The 22,015-nt window shown below is 37.3% G+C and overlaps 1 protein-coding gene across 2 annotated transcripts in view; it reads right to left on the bottom strand.

Moving 5' to 3' along the window:
* Positions 1-459: 459 nt before the first annotated feature.
* Positions 460-22,015, bottom strand: part of ints2 (integrator complex subunit 2) — a 32,447-nt gene continuing 10,891 nt past the window's right edge. For both annotated transcript variants that reach the window (XM_065258515.1, XM_065258511.1), the window contains exons 10-25: positions 20,887-20,958; positions 18,959-19,073; positions 18,233-18,301; positions 17,780-17,914; positions 10,229-10,405; positions 9,629-9,737; positions 8,998-9,102; positions 6,994-7,158; positions 4,473-4,674; positions 4,258-4,383; positions 3,945-4,146; positions 3,586-3,861; positions 3,360-3,467; positions 2,909-3,014; positions 2,198-2,374; positions 460-1,636 (exon numbers count right to left, since the gene is read on the bottom strand). In XM_065258515.1, the coding sequence (XP_065114587.1) occupies positions 1,464-1,636; positions 2,198-2,374; positions 2,909-3,014; positions 3,360-3,467; positions 3,586-3,861; positions 3,945-4,146; positions 4,258-4,383; positions 4,473-4,674; positions 6,994-7,158; positions 8,998-9,102; positions 9,629-9,737; positions 10,229-10,405; positions 17,780-17,914; positions 18,233-18,301; positions 18,959-19,073; positions 20,887-20,958 (2,317 nt within the window). In that variant the 3' untranslated portion in view covers positions 460-1,463. The remainder of the gene's footprint in view (positions 1,637-2,197; positions 2,375-2,908; positions 3,015-3,359; positions 3,468-3,585; positions 3,862-3,944; positions 4,147-4,257; positions 4,384-4,472; positions 4,675-6,993; positions 7,159-8,997; positions 9,103-9,628; positions 9,738-10,228; positions 10,406-17,779; positions 17,915-18,232; positions 18,302-18,958; positions 19,074-20,886; positions 20,959-22,015) is intronic.

Genomic DNA, 22,015 nt, shown 5'->3' with positions numbered 1-22,015 from the left:
AAATGTTTCCATATGTACGCTGCACTCTCTTACTGTTGGGCCCAAATGTGATTTTTCTCATGTGACAAGAGCGCCCCCACATGGATTTCAGGGATATGTTACATATATGCCATCCACTGACTTTAGGTAATCATGAATATTTTGTTATATGCCTTTTTGAAATTTTTCTTTTCAAATTCTGGCTATACTGAGAAATGGGACCCTATCTATAAAATCCAAACTAAAGTCTTATAATCTTATTATAAGATCTGGAGCATCATCGTTTGATTTCAGTCATTAATTTCAATCTTTGACATGACCTTTCTCAGTTAATATAAAAGATAACAAGGTTATATTTTCACAGAATGTTTTTTACGTTATATAGGATGATTATATGTGAAAAACACATAAAAATGATGTTAGCTGTGTTTTCAAAGCGAAATAGTTTGAAAAAAAAAACTGAGTACGCCGAGACTTTTCAAAAAGATGTTTTAATACAAATGTTCAAGACTTCAGATTGACATGTTTACAAAACCATGGCATGACACTTTAAGAAACCTGTTGAGCGGAGAAAATATAAATGCTGGTCTAGAAAACAGACCAATAATATCACTTGTACAGGTAAGTGCCATGGACACGAACATCACACCCTCAAAAACACAACTTACAAGCTATACACTATTTAGAAAAATATCTACTAAATCTAAAGCAACCGCTTTTCATCTAAATTGGTCAAACCCTTAAAGAGATAGTTCACCCAAAAATGAAACAACTCACCCTCAAGTTGTTACAAAACCTGTATAAATGTATTTGTTCTGATGAACACAAATGAAGATATTTTAAACAATGTTTGTAACAAAGCAGATCTAATAATACAATGTGAGTCAATAAGGGCCCCAGATCTGTTTGGTTACAAACATTTTACAAAAATCTTCATTTGTAATTGACAAAAGTTTCATTTTTGGGTGAACTATTCTTTAAAGTAGTAAAAAGAAGATAATATGTCCAATTCACAAGATTTCCCAAAAGAAAGCTTTTACCTTTAACAGTTTATTAACTGCTTATTTAGCCTAGTTGGCATTCTAACAAACTCCAATCAATATTTTAAAATGCATCTTGTTCTTCTTTTATAAATGCTACTGCATGATTTTGACCTTTCGAATAGAAATACATTTTACTTCTAAACCCCCTTATCAAAAAAACAAGCCTATCATTTATTAACTTTATTCCAGATGTTTTAATCCCTTATGGCATTGGCATGTCAAACCTGAAAACCTATCTAGAAATCAATGAGTGAACTGAACTTTGAGTGGAGTGAATTGAAACCAAATTTTTCCATGGCTACATGCAACAGCTGCAAGAAATCAATCATCATAATGCACTGTTGATTCACAAGCACATTTCTATGACTCTGTAACATGAACCCATTTAAAGCTCTCAATCAAACCTCTCTCTCGAGTTTCACCAGGACATGTTTGAATCTGTCACAGTGCCTGCGTGCTGGAGTTGATGATATCCATGAACGTTGCTTCTATCCGATAGCACAGCTGTACGTCAGGGTCGGCTCCGCCCAGCTCTTTGGCAGATCTCTTGGGTAGAGAGAATTTGGATTCTGATGATGCCATTTCCTGTGGCTTCTCTCTCAGATACTGGAGCCCTTAATACAAGAGAATTTTTAAGTAAACTAACAGGTAACCCAAATATTCAATTGCATCATGTAAGTTTGGAATGACGGGGTCAAAAACGATAGAGGTATATAAACACAGATGACATATAAAAACTCGTGGTTATTTTTTAGTGTGATGCTAATGGTCTAATCAGATTCAATGGATTGTGCTAAGCTATGCTAAAAGTGCTCGCGCCTGACCCGGAGTTCAGCTGAATGGATACCAAAACGATAAAAATCAAATGTTTAACTCTAGGGGAGCTGGAAATAAGCATATTTTCAAAAAAAGTTGAATATTCCTTTAATATTAAAGAAATCAAGGTTATATTTTAACATAATTATTTTATGTAGAAAACAGTGAATCACAAAAAAATGACACAGGCAGGGTCACACATAAGCATATAAGTTCTAGTCATTTCTGGTTTCTGGGGTATTTTACAATAACAGCCATACAAAAATTATTACAATTTTTAAACTCGTCCCCATGCTAAAAAATATGTCATTAGCTTTAAAAAAAATTTAAACAAATAAGTAAGATAAGAATCCACCCACTGGCAATGATAGGGTCGATATCTCTGGTCTTAGTGGTGACATCGGCAGCGGCCACCTGTCCCACCTGCACCAGCAGAGACATGACATCATCGAAGAGCGGAGGAAACGCCTCGCAAAACGCAACCAGGCACGGCAGTGTCGGCATGAAAAATGCAAAGCGCTTGGCACGTGTCAGCACTGTGAAAGATGCAGAACACATTGGTCACTTCATGACGTATCATGACATAAAACAAGGTTTTGCTTGAGGGAAGTTGTTGGCGCACATCGCAATAAAACATTAATGACGTATGGCACAGCACAGGAAATTGCAAGATTTAACAGTGCTCAAGACTCCTCTGGTAATCCATTCATTAAAGCATAATAAATGGATGCTTGATGCATAATTGATAAACGTTTTTCATCATGAGAGATCAAAAACGACCAGCAGAGGGCACCGTGCACAAAGATAACAGGTGAAGAACTTTGATTTTCAGCAAAGAAAGGAAAAATGTTATTTTTAGACACTTTTTTATTAAAATGCCAACCCTAATAAATTAAGAATGGAAAATCAAACTGTATAGCTCAGTGCTAGAGCACTGCGTTAGCAACACACAGGTCATGGGTTCAAACCCAAGGAACAAAAAAGTATACCTTGTAATGCACTGTAAGTCGCTTTGAATAAAAGCGTTTGCCAAATGCATAAATGTAATAAATGAAATGAAAAGAGTTTACCTGTAAGGAGGGTACCCATCACGCTGACGGCGAGACGTGCCACGCTAAGAGATTTGGGAAGGGCGTACTGGGTGCACAGATGGGACAACAGCTCTATGGCGAAGATCTGTGCCAGACAAAACAAAACTCCCATTAGCATTGAGCCCAGAGGTCGACCCCGAGGGCTCACACCATGTGTCTGTGATTTTCAACAATAGTTCAATTCATCCTCTCATTATCTAGCTTACCGTTTTACTCTCGTCTAACAGTTTGTGTTTATTATCGAGCACTGAAATATGTACAAGCTTAAGTTGTTAACATTTACAGCCTTTTCGGAACATTCGGAACCGGCACACTATGCCCAAAAATGCACCTTTGGTATCACACAGAGTTTTTGAAACACATGGTGTTATAGTGAAATGTGTATTTGGAGTGCCAGCTGTGTTGAGTGATAATCTGGATGGTAGATCACCTGTTTCTCCAGCTGGGGCTGTGCCAGGAGTTCTGGGATAAAGTCAAGACAAATGTGCATGGAAGGAATTCCTGCGACGGTTAAAGGGAGCAGAGCCTGTGGATAACCCTGCAGAAATGTATCCAGAAACTACATGTTAAGAAATATATTCATGTTGTTCAAAACTTGTTGATCTTTCAACTGTCATGAGGTATGACTTAGTTAATTAACTCCGTGACTTGGTTACCTGGAAGTGCACTAGTTTGGCAATGTTGGGGTCTGCGATGAACATTTGGTGCAGCAGACAGCAGATGAGACACTGCACCTCCCTCAGGTCGCTGAGCAGTCCGCTCTCACCCTCGCGCACCCCCTGGGCCCCCCGCCCGTCCCCTGTCTGCACCCGCACGGGAATACCTGGAGCAGATTGAACTCTCTTCAGCAGACTGTCTGCTCCTCCCAGCTGCAGCTCCTCCTGAGGGGACGGCAGACACACCTCCAACAAGATCTGCACCGCTGCACTGTCCTAAAAACACAAACGTGCCAATTAAGGTATTAGCTTGTGTTTTCTCATTCCTTTTGTCTGGGATTTAGGGTGTGTGTGTCTACCTGTGCAGCCAGGAGAGCGTTCTTCAGCTCCTCTCTGGTGACCTCGGGTGCATCTGGCTGTCCGCCGAGGCCGAGGTTCGAGACTGTGTGACCCTGCCGCTCAAATTCGGCCGTCTCCTTTAAGTGGGCGTTCAGGTAGGCCTTGGATGCCAGCAGGTACCCGTTCAGCATGTGAAGTGTGATGTCCATCAATGGTGGACACCTGGAAAAGTACACACAAACAAGCATGAAGAGTATACTTTGCATAAATACCAGTCTTAAATGATTTTATTAGTTATTTTACAGTTTCAGCATTAAACATATCAGATAATACCTAAAGACTCTGGGATCACAGCGCAGGACAATGAGAGGGTCGACCATCAGATCGTTCTGAGTGTATTTCTGCTGTCTGAGGAGCTTCACCGAGGGCTGCAAAGCATTCACAGTCATCACCCACAGCCTAACAGACAGGAGGAGACACGGTGGATTAACGTGTGTTTTAAAGACATTCAGCAGAGCGTACCACCACAGTGTGTTGAGAAACCTCACCTGCGTGGCATGACTGTATTAAGTACCATCCAGAGTTTGTTGATGGTTTGTTGGATCCTGCGAGAGACAGCGTCCTCCAGGAGCAGGCCCATGTTGGCGGTCAGAGCCTCCGCGTATGGGATGAGATCTCCTGCGGAGAGGAGCGTCAAGTGCTCCAGGATACGAAGCAATCTGGGACCAGCAGGGAGAATGTTCTGGAAAGCTAAAAGAAATAAATGAGCGATTACTCCTCATGACAATGCATACATACTGCAGATGTTAGACTATGTAGACTAACATAGAATAATTAAAGGTGCATTGAGTAACTTTTAGGCGGATCTCTTGACAGAAATTCAATATAATTTGTCTCAGACATGTTTGTCCTGTGGTGGCTACCGTAGCTTCACTATGCGTTTGGGAAGGGAGGGGTGAGCTGTGGACTGAGCCGTTGGCTGCAATTCACAGTCTCACCACTAGATGCAGCTAAAAATCTACACACTGGTGCTTTAAAGGAATATTCCACTTTCATAAAAAATTATTCAGGTTATTTATTCACACCCATGTCATCCAAGATGTTTATGTTTTTTTTGTTCAATCGAGAAGAAATTATGTTTTTTGAGGAAAACATTTCTCCGTATAATTGACTTTATTGGACCTCAACAGTTTAGTTATAATTCTTTCCCCACCAGCACTTTTCATGATTTTTACAAAGTTTAATGCCTCCCAGAAAATGCTCTATAATATATTTAATGAAAGAACAGACCCTCGACTTTCAAAAAAAAAAAAAAAATGTTTTATCCTACCTTCATTAGTTCTTATTATCACCTCTCAAATATGGGAAGTTTTCTTCAAAAACACCCAATTTTGAGCAAAAATGTGAGATAATTCAATTTTTGTAAAGGACTTTTGATAGAGATCAGATGCAGAGTAATCCTTAAAACATACATGGACATACAGCAGTTTGCCCTAGGGCGACACTTCTGGGTTTATAAGTTGCGGAAGTGCACCACATGGTGGATAATAGCGGTATTGCGGATTGACGAGATAACTCGTCAATGGCGAGGAAATAGTTAAAGTGCTCTAAACGATCCCAACTGAGGCATAAGTGTCTTATCTGGTGAACTCTCGTCATTTTCGGCAATAAATGAATAAAAAATATGTACTTTTAAACCATAACTACTCGTCTTGCAATGGCCTTGTGACGCGCCAGCGCGGCCTTACTTATTACGTAATCACATCGAAAGGTCACACGTTACGTATACAAAACTAATTCTCCAGTGTTTACAAGTGTGGAGAAAGAGGACCGTTCGACGTTGTTGTATGTGGAATAATACTAATTAATGTATTTGTGTCAGTTTATTGCTTAAAGCAACACTATGTAGTTTTTTAACCTCTAAATAATGTCTCTAAAATTATTTCAGTGATAGAACAACTCTTAACTGGATGAATTGTACTGTTGCTGCAACCTGAGCAGCCTCCTAGCTGCTACAAGCACACTCTGAAAGTGGCGGTGGAGGGTAGGAAACACAGCCCCGCCCCTCTCCCTGCCTGCAGAAGAGTGTCTGATACCAGGCAGTGTTGCTCTTTTCAACCACATGGGGGAGCTGTAAGTCATTTTTACATGGAAACTACATAGTGTTGCTTTAAAATGGACAAGAAGTTGTGGTTGTAAAAGTACTAAAAAAAAAAAATATTCTCAACTGAACAAAGAAAGACATAAACACCAGCGATGACATGAGGGTTAGTAATTTTTTTTATGAAAGTGGAGTATTCCTTTAATGAAATAATGACAAATGATCCTTTATATAAATATTGCGGGGAATGCCAACAAATGAAGATAAATTAAAGACAGCTGACGTTTTATATCAAGGCAGGTCAACAATTCAATAGACATTAAAAAGACAAGCGACTTTAGAAATCGACAAAATATTTCCTTTTCTTTGAATAAACAATTGTAGTTCAAATTAACATAATTATTAATCTCAGTAATTGAATGAAAGTTATTTACTGAATAAGCTGTTGGATCAATTCTTCTTGTAGCAACAATAAAAAAACATCTGCAAGAAAAAAAGGCTGAAAAAATGCACACCACGCCGATTATTAAAGCGAGTAATCCGAGCCACAGAAAAAGCAAAAGCGCAAGGATTGATTATCTGACACTAAAACCCAGTACAGAAACAAGTCTATCAGAGCAGCAATGTACAAATACACAAACACCTTCAGGCCCATCACTCCACAGGTGCAAAACTGAGTCACACTCAATAAAGGTCAAGCTATTCATATCATGCACCATAATAAACGCCTGCGATTTCCTACAGCGCCGACAGCCCTTCGTGAGCCTCTCTCTGTGTGGAGTTATTCAGTTAACTGTGTTGAGATATTTACTTGACAAGTATGTCATACAGCAGACAGAGATGTGTTAATCACTTGGCAGAATCCACCTGAACTGTTTGTTTATTTATTTATTTTTCTGGAGAACGAGAAAACATAGACCTACAGTACATCCCAACATAGTTTAACAGGGATTTGCGTGTGTCTGTACCTTCTCGTAGCTGTGTCTGTGAGTATTTGCAGGATGAGGAGGTTAGCAGCATCTTCCTCAGTAAGGGCAGAGTACCAGTCACTTCCTCTTCACTAATCCAGTCCTCCACCATACACAGATGTGGATAGTTTGTGGCCAACAGACGCAGCAAGGCAGAGTGTAAGCCTGGGGATAAAAGGGATAGTGAGTATTATACCTTATCAGTTCATGCAGATCAACTAATAAAGCATTAAAGGGATAGTTCACCCAAAAATGAAAATAATGTCATTAATGACTCACCCTCATGTCATTCCAAACTCATAAGACCTCCATTCATTGAAAATCTATGTACGGTATACTGTCCATGTCCAGAAAGGTAATAAAAACATCATTAAAGTAGTCCACGTGACATCAGTGGGTCAGTTAGAATGTGTTGAAGCATCGAAAATACATTTTGGTCCAAAAATAACAAAATTACGACTTAATTCAGTTTTGTCTTTTTCTGCGTCTGTTATAAAGCAAATGCGCGAGACTAAAGTCTGTGACTGCAGTGTTATCCTCAGACATGTTTGCGATTTTTTTTTTCAAACTTACAGCGTACGTCTCCCTCAGACTGTAAACGAAGCCCGGGCGCTTAAAAAAAAAAAAAAAAAACAGCTGGGGCGCACCAGATAACACGTCAGCGCTTCGTACATCATCCGCGTCACTGCAGTCACGTGACTTTAGTCTCGCGCATGCACTTTACAACAGACGCGGCAGAAAAGACAATGCTGAATAAAGTCGTAATTTTTGTTATTTTTGGACCAAAATGTATTTTCGATGCTTCAACACATTCTAACTGACCCACTGATGTGACATGGACTACTTTGATGATGTTTTTATTACCTTTCTGGACATGGACAGTAAACCGTACATAGATTTTCAATGAAGGGTCAACAAGCTCTCGGACTAAATCTAAAACATCTTAAAGGGACACTTCACCCATTTGCATTAAGCTTTGTATAGTTAGAACCCCAGTCATGTTTTTGAATGGTCATGCATCATTTCCTCAGTTGCCGCTGAGACAGGAGAAATACAGATTTCAGTGTTGCACTTCCTTCTTTCAATGATGTAAAAATCATCATTTTGCATCACTGAAAGAAGGAAGTGCAATGTCTTTGTTGAGGGAGTGAGACTACAAACAACCCTTTTCTCTGTCAAATAGGCACCAAATTCTAAATGTATGTTACATTTCGACTACAAATATGACACACTTTCAATAAAGATTAATGTTTCTACGGGTGAAATGCTCCTTTAAACTATGTTTCCGAAGGTCCGAGGTCTTACAAGTTTGAAACTAAATGAGGGTGAGTCATTAATGACATTATTTTCATTTTTGGGTGAACTATCCCTTTAAGTTAGCACTTTAGAGGTCATGGGTTTGAGCGCCACATACTGATATAAAAATATATTGATGGAATGCACTGTTAGTCACAGTGAATAAAAGTGAATGCCAAATAAATAAATAAATGTAAATATGAACTAGTTACACGCAGTCAAAGGTTTTAGACTCACTTGAATAAATAAAAAAAGTTTAAATTACAAGTATAAATATACTTGCCAATACCAATGTAAAATTTCAATATATATTAAATAAGAATTTTCAATTATTTTAATTAAATTTTAAAATGTCCCCATGATACATGTGAACTGTTTAAAAAAAACATTGCAGGATGTTGAAAGTTGGTACTAAATGAAGTTAAGTAAGAGAAAGCCTGCAAATTGATTAACCAATCAGGAAAGAGATCAATTACATTCAGTAGTCAGAAGGAGGGTTGAAGAATGACTAAATGTGACCCTGTTTGTGAAATCCAGGGTGATGATGAGATTTGAAGCATCAAAGTTTGATTTCCCTCATTGAATTCAATCTTTTCACACAATGGATTACAAATTATCTCTGAATTATGATCATGGAGAATTAAAATGCAACAACAAAAAAACAAAGACTCTTTTAACATTGGTCTATTTTAAATAGATGTACTTTACCTCCCAGCTCCTGCTGTAGTCCCTGTGCCTGGCGGATGAGATATTTGATGGGTATCTGGTCCATAAGAGCTGCAGAATAGGATTTCGGCTTCTTCTGCATCAGTGCTGGAAAAAAGGGAACGTTGGTTATCAGGCTGTTTGTTAAAAATAGGCCTCTGTGGTGTGGCCCATGTACAGGTGATTTTTCATTGTATTCAGTTCATTAGCACAGCCAAAGGGCGTCATTACTCCAGAATGATAGAAGAGAAGAGAGAAAGAGAGATTAAATAAGCACAGCAGTCTGGGAAGGACTGTGTGCGTAAACAGTGAAGGGTAACCGCTTTAATAACTGATGAGAGGCCTCCAAAGCGAGCACTTAAACGGCAGGTGATTGGGGCAAGTCTGACGTCATCGTCAGAGTACCATAACAAAGCAATTGGTCCATGGCGATATGAGTAATATTATATTATGGTGGTTACAATTTAAATGGCAATGTAGCCATTTATGTTTTTATTTGTATAATACATAATCATCTGGTAAAACACCTTGGATCATTCATTGAAAATCATATGCATACTTAAGTATGCTATCAACTCAATAGGTTACTAAAACAAAATGTAACACAATGATGTGTTAGGGGTTTAGTGGGTACCTAGTGCCTTTGTATTGGCAAGCAGAGCCTCTTCATAAGACAGGATGTAGTAAAGAATGAGCAACTGGGTGGTGATTGTGTATTGAGAACGAACTTTCCCTCCATCACCCTGTTAGAGAGAGAAAGATAAAGAGAGAGGTCAAACTGAGGTTAAATACAGGGTACTGGGAAAATTGGGCTTGATTTATATTGTACAGAACTGAAAATGGTATGTATAGCGAATGTATGCAGTATCACTGACTTAATGTATCACACAGATCACCCAGTACACATCTTTCATACTATTAAACATCATTTGTTTTAAAGTGTTTTGTGATAGATGCAGAAATTAAGCCTCTGAAATTTTCAGATACACACAACTTGCACATATTGCAATAAGCAGATGTCGTTTGTCTAAAAATATCCTTATAATATCCAATAATATCTTCCCACTGATTTGAGTCGGCTCATTTTTTGTTACCGCAGGGCAGTCATTTATCACAGTTCTGAGACTCTAACATGCAATATCGCTGCAGTGACTTGATTTTATAACTTTCTCTCTGGTGATTTTGCGATGTTTGCAGTCAATGTGATCAAAAAGATAATGCATGCTTCACCCACCCCGACCAAACCCTGGAAAACATTAAGGATCTCCTGCTCTGTGATTGGCTGGTTGGTGGCCTCGGGGTTGGTCTTGGAAGCAGGGGTCAGGATGGAGTTAATGTAAACATCAATTAAAGGAAGCAGCTGAGTGTGGAGGGGAGTGGTCGTCTCACACAGCTGTCTGAAGATCCAGTCCTGAGAAAATAACAATTAACAGAATCAATAGACGAAAGAGCAAAAAGAGAGTGAGTGATAGAGGGAAGTAAAAAGGAAGAAAGAAGGAGAGAAAGAAGGAAACAAAGAAGGAAAGAAAGAAGAGAAGAGAAGAGAAGAGAAGAGAAGAGAAGAAAGAAGGAAAGAATTAATGAAAAAAAGAAGGAAAGAAAGAAGAAAGAAGGAAAGAATGAATTAAAGAAAGAAGGAAAGAAAGAAGGAGAGAAAGAAGGAAAGAAAGAAAATAAAGAAAGAGAAGGAAAAAGATAAAGAAGCAGAACAAAAAGAAAGACAGAATGTAAGGAAGGAAGAAATAAAGAAAAAAAGAAAGGGAAAAAAGAAATAAGAAAGAAATAAAGAAAGAGAAAGAAAGAGAGAGAGAGAGAGAGAGAGAGAGAGAGAGAGAGAGAGAATGAATGAAAAAGAAAAGACAGAAAGAAAGAAAAAAAGAAAGAGAATCCCTCAGAATAAGTGAATTACCAGACCATCCACATGGGGCTCTTGGGTGATTAAGGGCTCTATCTTACACCCGGCGCAATGCAGCGCAATGCGCGACGCAAGTGTCTTTCGCTAGTTTCCACCCTAATTTTCACGTTTAGCGCCGCGTTGTTTAAATAGCAAATGCATTTGCGCCCCCTTTTGCGCCCATGGGCGTTCTGGTCTGAAAACGAGGTGTGTTCAGGCGCATTGTTGGCGCGTTGCTATTTTGAGGCAACTAAAATAGACTACGCCATTGACCAACAAAAACCTGGTCTAAAGTCTAAAGTCAATGGCGCAATGTGTTTTATGTTATTTAAAGAGCGCATTAGTATGCGCCTATAAACGGGAGGGCTACGCGGGTTTGCTTATCACAAGGTACATGAATGCGCAGCAGCACAAAAATGCTTTTAAATATGAAAGATTAAAGGATTGAATGTAAAAGATTATTATTGAGTCTCTTGGACATAAATGAGGACTAATTATGAGACGTTAGAAGGCACAAAGAGCTGCTTCACCTACAGCCTGGTAAGTAAATAAATGCTTTGCTTTTAACAAATGTATCTGTTTTTAAATGTTTTTTTTAATGCTACCTCACGGATTTATTGTATATGATGACTCTGTACCTGTGGATATGATGAGATGAGAAACATTTTTAAGTAATGCTTAAAAAAACTCTTTGCTAAAAAAAAACCGCTGTCCAAAGTGCTGAAACGTGAGGAGAGCCGTTTGTAAATTCTTTATCTCCTGTTTGTTACAAATAAAGTATTTTTAGAGTACAAACCTTATCTTACATACTTGTAAATTATTTTTTGATGATATTGGATAGCCATACATTTAAAGCAATTACAAGCCTGCTTTTTACTTCCATGACTAAAAGAAAACGGGTTTTAAAGGTTTTAATAAAAAAAGAACAATTTCAATACAAGTGAAAAACAACACAATTATTTAACATTAATCTTAAACTAGGGATCTTCTTCCTCCGCTTAGTTTTTCAGTTTACAAAGTCCGTCATCTAAATAGGGATTAGACATAGCACCAGCGCAACTGGCTTTTAAAGGGGATGAGAGCTGAGACTCTCATTGGTTTACTGCACGTTACGCCCAAAATACTCCCATTACAATAGGACCTACCCTTTTCGACCATGCGCTCGGCGCAAAAACCATTTTTCCCGTCGTTAAATTAGCAAAAGTGGATTCGGACACGCCCATTTAGACGTTGCGCTGTGCGCTTTAGACAATGCGCTTAGATCGTTAAAATAGGGCCCTAAATCTTTAAAGAAAGAAGGAAGGAAAGAAAGAAGGAAAGTAGAAAGGAAGGAAGAAAGGAAAGAAAGAAGGAAAAAATAGAGGCAGAAAAAATTAAAGAAAGAAAGAAAGAGAGAAAGAAAGAGAGAGAAAGAAAGAAAGAAAGAAAGGAAGGAAAGTGGAAAGAAAGGAAGAAAGGAAAGAATAAATAGAGGCAGAAAAAAATGAAAGAAAGAAAGAAGGGAAAAGCTAAAGAAAGAAAAAAGAAAGGAGGGACGGAAGGAAAGAAAGAAGGAAGGAAAGAAAGAAGAAAGAAAAAAAGAAAGAAAGAAAGAAAGAAAGAAAGAAAGAAAGAAAGAAAGAAAAAGGAAAAAATAGAGGCAGAAAAAAATGAAAGAAAGAAAGAAAGAAAGAAAGAAAAAAAGAAAGAAAGAAAGAAAGAAGGAAGGAAAAAGATAAAGAAAGAAAGAAAGAAAGAGAGAAGGAAAAAGATAAAGAAAGAAGGAAAAAAAAGGAAGGAAGGAAGGAAGGAAGGAAGGAAGATAAAGTGGCAGAAGAAAGAAAGAAAAATGAAAAAAGGGAAAAGATAAAGAAAAAAATGAAAGAAGGAAAGGAAGGAAGGAAAGATAGAAAGAAAGAAGGAACAAGCTAAAGAAAGAAAAAAGAAAAAAGAAGGAAGGAAGGAAAAAGATAAACCGGCAAAAGAAAGAAAGAAAAAGGAAAAACAAGGAAAAAGATAAAGAGGCAGAAAAAAATGAAAGACAGTAAGGAAGGAAGGAGAGAAAGAAGGAAAGAATGAATGAGAGAAAGGAGGAAGGAAAGAAAGAAAGAGGAAAAGAAAGAAAAAAGGAAAGAAAGAAAAAAGAAGGAAAGAAAGAAAAAAGAAAGAAAGAGGAAAAGAAAGAAAAAAGGAAAGAAAGAAAAAAGAAAGAAAGAAAGAAAGAAAGAAAGAAAGAAGGAAGGAAGAAAGGAAAGAAAGAAAAAGAAGGAAAAAATAAAAGCAGAAAAAAATGAAAGAAAAAATAAATGAAGAAAGAACAAAAGAAAGAAGGAAAAAGATAAAGAATAAAGAAAGAATGAAGGAAGAAAGGAAGGAAGGAAAAAAGATAAAGCAGCAGAAGAAAGAAAGAAAAAGGAAAAACAAGGAAAAAGATTAAGCAGCCGAAGAAAGAAAGAAAAAGGAAAAACAAGGAAAAAGAAAGAAAGAAGGAGAGAAGGAAATAATAAGAAAGAAAAAAGAAAGAAAGAAAAAAATCCCTCAGAACAAGTGAATTATCCACCCATCTACCTGGGGCTCTTGGGTGATTAAATCATCTTTCCAGCTGAACAGATCAATAGCTATAACATGCCTTACTGACTATACAGGCAGATTCCAGTCTTTACAGCTGACAATGTAATTGTAAGGAAACATTCTGATCAACTGGGCGATGCACTACCCACATCCTTAATTAAATCAATGGAGTCTCTTTCCATGAGTCAGGAGAGGAGCTAGCCAGTCAAACACACAATACAACCCAATGGATTCAACTCAATTCTGGCTCTGAACGGATTCAGATTAAGTCATGTGGTGTAGTTAGCACAGTACGGTTTTTCACGGAGCAGGATAGAATACAACAGTAGTAGAGACGGGCAGAAAAAAAACATAAAACAACACATAGAATGACATATAAAAGAAAAACAACAGAACATTATATAGTAAAATATAACCAAACTTATCAGAATAGAACAAAATGTCAGACGCGTGGCGTTGTGATCAGCCACCTTTCCAGACATATAGCTCAACGGCAAATCGGGTGACCTGAGTTGAGTCTTGGCACATGGTCCTTTCCTGACCCTACCCTCTCTCTTCAACCCTATTGCTTCCTGTCTGTCAACTGTGCTCACAAAATAAAGGCAAAACGCTAACGCTAACCCTAACCCCGAAAATATAACAAATAGGTTAGAATAGATCAGAAGATAGTAGAATGGATCAGACTATAACAGAATAAAACAGAATGTATCAGAATAGATAAGAAAATAACAATATATCACTACAGATAAGACTATAATAGAATGAAGCAGAATATATCACAATACATCAGAACAGATCAGAATAGATCAGAAAAGAACAGAATGGATCAGAACAAATCAAAACAGATCAGAAAAGAGCAGAATAGATCAGAATAAATCAGAACAGATGAAAAAACAACAGAATAGATCAGAACAAATCAGAACAGATCAAAATGAATCAGATTATAAAGGAATAAAACAGAATAGATCAGAATGGACCAGACTATACTAGAACGAAACTGAATAGATCAGAATGTATCAAAATAGATCAGAACAGAACGCAACAGATCAGAATGAATCAGAATATAACAGAAAAAAACAGAAAAGGTTAAAATAGATTAGAAATAAAGAACAGATCACAACAGATCAGACTATAACAGAATGAAACTGAATAGATCAGAATGGTCCAGAAAAGAGCAGAATAAGTCAGAGAGGATCAGACTATAATAGAATAAATCAGAATAGATCAGAATGGACTAGGCTTGTTGCGATAGTCGGTGAAACAGTGATTACCGGTGCTTCAGCCTCTCACCGGTTAGATCACTTGCCCACCGCGACACCGTCTTTCACCGTCGTTTTGATATTTTCTTGTTATTAAATCATTTCGTTTCGTTAGAGAGAGCAAACACTTACAACTGAATGTGTCTGCTGCCTGAATTCAGCGGAGCTGAACGTGCGTCACGTCACAGAGCAGCAGCTGCGGGTGTCAGATTTCATTTATTCCTGTCAGACTGCGGCGAGCAGACGATTGCAGAAGCCGCGTGCCTACTCGTTTTTGTTATAAGATACATATATGATGTTTAATATAGGCCAGATCGTTTTGTTGTTGTGTTTTTCATTAAGAACAGTGTTGGGGCTAGTTACTCAAAAAAGTAATATATTACGTATTACATATTACTCTCAAAAATAGTAATGCCTTACTTTACTTTATTACTCCCTGGAGAAAGTAACTAGTTATATTACTAGTTATATTACTAGTTACATTTTTTTTCTGGACAAGAATGTTTATTTGGGCAAGCCACGGCCAAGAAAATGCTGGCTTCCTTACCCGCTACCGGACGCAGGGCACAGCGTTCGGAGAAACATTAAAGAGTGTGCACTTCACCGTCAAGTTATTTTCCTTCTGTTGAACATAATAAAATATGACTGAATCTCCACCCGTCGAAAGTAGCTTTCTGTTGCTGGGAACCTTCCTCTGAAAAAGAGCTTGCCATTGTTGACGCTTCCATTTTCCCGATCTGTCTTTGAGTGTGCCGCTGCCGCTCTGTGCTGCTGGCTGCCGGGTGTCGACCAATCGGTGATGGTAAATGATACCTCGTGCCAAACTTAGACCAATCACTGTTCCATTCACGCCCTCCTCCCCTTCCCTTTTGTTCTCTGTGTTTTGTGCCTTGTGTGATGAAGGTGCTACTGGCGAATGTAACTAAAGTAACTAGCTCGGGAAAACTGTAATAATATTACAATTTTCAGACGGGTAATGCCTTACACTACTAGTTACTGAAAAAAGTAATATTATTACAGTAACTAGTTACTTTGTAACTAGTTACACCCAACACTGATTAAGAATAATAATAGTCAAAATAGACTAGAACAGAACACAATAGATCAGAATGAATCAGACTAAACAGAATAGGTTAGAATAGATTAGAAGTAAAAAAAGAACAAAGTAGAATAGATCACAACAGTTCAGACTACAACAGAATGAAACTGAAGAGATCAGAATAGATAAGAAAAGAACAGAATAAGTCAATAATGGATCAGACTATAATAGAATGACACAGAATAGATTAGAAAAGAACAGAACAGAACAGAACAGATCACAACGGATTAGAATATACTAGAATTAAACAGAATAGATCAGAATATATCAAAATAGATCAGAACAGAACACAATAGATCAGAATGAATCAGACTAAACAGAATAGGTCTGAATAGATTAGAGGAAAAAAGAACAGACTAGAATAGAATAGATCACAACAGATCAGGCTACAACAGGATGAAACGGAATAAATCTGAATAGATCAGAAAAGAACAAAATAAGTCAGAATGGATCAGACTATAATAGAATAAAACAGAATTAATCAGAATAGATCAGACTGGACCAGACTATAATATAATGAAACTGAATAGATCAGAATAGATTAGAATAGAACAGAGTAGATCACAACGGATCAGTCTATACTAGAATGAAACAGAATATATCAAAATAGATCAGAATATATCAAAATAGATCAAAACAGAACACAATAGATCAGAATGAATCAGACTAAACAGAATAGGTCTGAATAGATTAGAGGAAAAAAGAACAAAATAGAATAGATCACAACAGATCAGGCTACAACAGGATGAAACTGAATAGATCTTAATAGATCAGAAAATAACAAAATAAGTCAGAATGGATCAGACTATAATAGAATGAAACTGAATAGATCAGAATGGACCAGACTATAATAAAATGAAACTGAATAGATCAAAAACGATTAGAATAGAACAGAGTAGATCACAACGGATCAGACTAGAATGAAACAGAATATTTCAAAATAGATCAGAATATATTAAAATAGATCAGAACAGAACACAATAGATCAGAATGAATCAGACTAAACAGAATAGGTTAGAATAGATTAGAGCGAAAAAAGAACAGAATAAAATAAAATAGATCACAACAGATCAGGCTACAACATGATGAAACTGAATAAATCTGAATAGATCAGAAAATAACAAAATAAGTCAGAATGGATCAGACTATAATAGAATAAAATAGAATTAATCAGATTAGATCAGAATGGACCAGACTATAATATAATGAAACTGAATAGATCAGAATAGATTAGAATAGAATACAGAGTAGATCACAACGGATCAGACTAGAATGAAACAGAATATTTCTAAATAGATCAGAATATATTAAAATAGATCAGAACAGAACACAATAGATCAGAATGAATCAGACTAAACAGAATAGGTCTGAATAGATTAGAGGAAAAAAGAACAGAATAGAATAGAATAGATCACATCAGATCAGGCTACAACATGATGAAACTGAATAGATCTTAATAGATCAGAAAAGAACAAAATAAGTCAGAATGGATCAGACTATAATAGAATAAAACAGAATTAATCAGATTAGATCAGAATGGACCAGACTATAATATAATGAAACTGAATAGATCAGAATAGATTAGAATAGAACAGAGTAGATCACAACGGATCAGTCTGTACTAGAATGAAACGGAATATATCAACATAGATCAGAATATATCAAAATAGATCAGAACAGAACACAATAGATCAGAATGAATCAGACTAAACAGAATAGGTCTGAATAGATTAGAGGAAAAAAGAACAGAACAGAATAGAATAGATCACATCAGATCAGGCTACAACATGATGAAACTGAATAGATCTTAATAGATCAGAATAAGTCAAAATGGAACATACAATAATAGAATGAAACTGAATAAATCAGAATAGATCAGAAAATGTACAAGATTAGAATGGATCAAACAGAAGAGAACAGAACAGAATATAATAGGACATCCTAGAAGAAAACTGAGAAAAAAATTGAAATCCTCATGGTTACCTTAATAGACACTTTGTGTTTGGTGAAGGCTCTGCTCCTCAGCAGCTGGTATATACAGTGAATGGGGAGGAATCCTGTGATGTTGGCACTGAGGTTATTGGTAACTGCCACTCTCACCGCATGTGCCGTGACCACCTGTAACACAACACAGCATTTGTCCTGACCAAATACACACAGCTTTACATCTAAAGCATTTACCAGATGTCTTCCCATGACAACATACAAAAATGCATTAGACTGTCGTGTTCAACAGATGGCAAACATGCAGTTCTCAAAGTTAGGACAGGATATATGTACTTTAACAAGCTGTTAGTAATTAAAATAAATCCTCTGGTGCCCACACAGTTCTTGCAATATGTTAGGTCGTTTCTGCGCAAACAGCATTGCACTAAATGGAACATAAAAAATAAATTGACTTGACGTTTTGCACTATAAAGCACCGTAAGTAATCACCTGTTCTGTGAAGATTTCCTGGGTGAAAATAGTCTTCATTTTGCTCAGTGAGCTGGGTTTAATAGCAATCTGTAAAAGGACAAAGAGATTTAAAGACAGCAAACTAGCCATTTCTCAACCCAAAAAGTTTTTAAACCAATATAAAGGTTTTTTTAATATAGAAAGTGAGTCATTCTGTCTAAACAAACCCGGAAGGGAACACTGCTTGTACCGTCCGTGAGTCATCTATCTGTACCGCATCAATAATGCAAAACTCAGCTAAGGGCAATTACATACACTCTTCAGACTTCGGTGGGATGTGCATGTTTTCCACTGGCTTTTAGATGCTAACAATCAATAAATCCACCAGTGAACAACATATTTTAGACACTGTTACACAGCGCAGACATTTTCACTTAGAGAACAAATTCTAGACTAAAACTAATTGACATTTAAGCCCAAAGGTAAACACAGGACTAAGTACTCTTACAGTTACACACTAAACTACAATTGGGTTTATAGAAAGCTAAAAAAAAAGTCTGCAAACGATCAATTTCCCTAATCTACTAGTCCGAGTTTCAAAAGCTAGCGAGCTGCCTATTTAGTACAAACCTTTATCAAGCATTATTCAAATGGGACTGCTTCCACTAAGCACAAAACTCAACTAGGAATCATAGGCAAAAATTGTGAATCTAATCCAGTATGAATCCGCTTCCTAGTGCAGACTGACTGATTGCTTAAACTCACCTTCATCCCCAGGGTGGAGCAAACCAGCTCTATGATGGCACTGAGCTGGTTGCTATGGAAATACATGGCGACCAGTAATAGCATTTCTCCAAAAGAGGCCGAGACACCAGCGGCACTGAGGAAAACATAAAAGGAAGGAAAGGGAGGTTAGGAAAGCAAGAAAAAGGAAAAAGAAAACAAATTTAAAGACTCCATAAATTAAAATGAGATTTTTGATGTGTGTGCATCAGCTTTAAGGTAATCTATGAACTAGTGCACTTTGAAAAACTAACAAAATTAACTTTTAGCAAATGCATGCATTTAAATTTTAAGAATAACATTGATGATTTTTGTTCAATAAAAAACTCTCCAAAATAAGAGTGTCCCTCCCCCAATACCACACACGAGTACAACTGCAGCTTCTATTTTGTAACAATTAATACATTTTGCTTATGAATAAGAGCAACAAGTGTATAATTTTCAGAGTGTTAAAGGAAAACACCACAGTTTTTAATATTTTACTACATTTTTGCATCAACTTAGACGAATGAATACATATTTATCTTTTTTTCAATGCGTGCACTTAATCTTTGTACAGCGCGTCGTGAATGTGTTAGCATTTAGCCTAGCCCCATTCATTCCTTAGGATCCAAACAGGGATGAATTAAGAAGCCACCAAACACTTCCATGTTTTCCTTATTTAAAGACTGTTACATGAGTAGTTACACGAGTAAGTGTGGGCGCACAAAATAAAACGTGCCGATTTTTTTAAGTGGATAAAAAATGAGAACTATATTTTCAGGCGGAAGAGCACTTAAACGTGCGCAGTAACATCATCACTCCAGACTACTCCCCCTTTCGCACAAACTTCTGTCAATATTACTGCGTCCAAGGTCGAGTGCTACAAACTAAGTGCTCTTCCGCTTAATTTTTTATCCGCTTAAAAAAAAATCATGTTTTATTTTGTGCCACCATACTTACTTGTGTAACTACTCATGTAACAGTCTTTAAATAGGGAAAACATGGAAGTGTTTGGTGGCTTCTAATTCATACCTGTTTGGATCCTAAGGAATGAATGGGGCTAGGCTAAATGCTAACACATTCACGACTCACTGTACAAAGATTAAGTGCACGCATTGAATGACGGTGGGTATATATTAATTATTCTAAGTTGAGGTAAGAACATGGTAAAATATTGAAAAACAGTGGTGTTTTCCTTTAAATGCGGACACATACGTGACACCAACTCTCAGCCTCACAGTGGCTCCAATGTCTATCTCACACACGGCTGTGCACTGACGGGCATTTATCTCTAAATTTATAGAGTGCGGATAAGCGGGTCATGAGGAAGGCAAGCTGCAGGAGAGATGACTTATAACCCATCAGCTGCTTATTTGTTATTAAACTGCAAAAGCCTGTCAGTGCCTAACCTCCGCACAACCCCATCTGTTTTCATTTTATTACTTATGCCATTTTTCCTACTTTTATAAGCGTGAAATTGTCTAATAGATTAAAAAAATTGAGCATGCGTTACCGCGAAATGTTTTGTGTTCCGGTCTGTGCTTAAAGCAGCTTTCCAGTATAAAAACCTACAGAGGTTTGAAAATTCATATCGCTTCCATCAGCCCCCAATTATTGCTTGTGCCCTCACACCGCCTGTCTGGAGAATAGAAGCGGGGCGGAGTGCATCACTCGACAGATGGGCAGGTTTTAGATGCCTAATAATTACAAGCGCAAGACACAAAGAATGGGAAAATAAATCCTAACTTAGTTTTGACTTGAAGAGGCTAAACATCTGGAACTAATTGGATTAATGGATAAACAAGATAAATGGGTTTTAAGTGAGCACATAATGTTCTTTTTCCTGTAGTTGATTTCTCTTGCAGAGAAATAGCCGGTGTATTTCCTATGTTCAAAAATGCATTTATGGGTTCGTGTTGGGTCCATACCTCTCGAAATACTCCTCCTCTTTAATCATCCAGCTGAGCCACATTACCATCAACTGCTCCTGTTCTGGAGTACTGTAGAGAGAGTCAACAAAAGCAATGATCAAGCACCTGCGCTTTACTCTGGACATCAAAATAAACTGAACAATATTAAATCCGGGTTCAATTAAAGCTTAAGTGTGTCATTAGTGTTGTGTTTTGATTCTGTTTGCATTGACATAAATATTGCAACCGTTTGTCGGCTGACACGGTCAAAAGTGTGAACACTGCAGCTGTGTGGCACTGTTAAAGGTGTCATAGCGTGAAAATCTTACTTTTCCCATGTTTAAGTGCTATAATTGGATCCCCTGTGCTTTTGTCAACCTAGAAAATGAACAACCCAGTATCTTTGTTTTGGTGTGAAAAATTAGGCCTCTTTTGTGACGCAGAAAGCGAGTCTTATTACAATAATAGCACTTCTTCATCCGCAATATCCAACCACGGTTCTGCCATTTAGTGCAGAAAAAAAAGAAAGAGAAAAAAAATTATTGACTGCACAATTTTAACAAACCACCATTATGGCGATCAGTGTTTGCATAAGTGTCGCATAATATGTCTCCTTTAAGGGGTACCTATTTTATTGCTAAAAAACAACATTATTTCGTGTATTTTGTATAATACAATGTGTTAAGAGTAATTTATCGTTAAAAAACATTATTTTCCACATACCGTACATTTTTGTAGCTTCAGATTTCCATCTCTTCGTGAAACGCACTGATTCATGTACAAAACTAATTGAAAAGCATTTGTCCCTGATTGGCCAGCTAATCTGTACGTTGTGACTGGCTTTAATAGCTTTGACACCAGCCAGAAATGTGACGCTCCTTACCATGTTTAAAAAATTCGGTCACAATGCAATGCTAACAGGCGTTAACTTACAGGCTGTGAGTCCGAAGTGGGAGGAATTATGATAATGTCGTTCTTTTCTACATCACCAATCCCAGGAAGTAAACTGTTGCCTACAATCCGTGTGTTTGTTGTAGTCCAAGAAAAGAGATTTACGTTGGAAACGACAACTCGCACCATCGTTTACTTTGGGGTTTGTACCTTTTGCATATCGTTAACATGTACTAATACACACTTACACACCAAA

This window comes from Paramisgurnus dabryanus, chromosome 10 (genome assembly GCF_030506205.2).
Source record: "Paramisgurnus dabryanus chromosome 10, PD_genome_1.1, whole genome shotgun sequence".
NCBI lineage: Eukaryota > Metazoa > Chordata > Actinopteri > Cypriniformes > Cobitidae > Paramisgurnus > Paramisgurnus dabryanus.
Note: the sequence above shows the minus strand (reverse complement) of the source record. Positions and strands in the feature narration are given on the sequence as shown.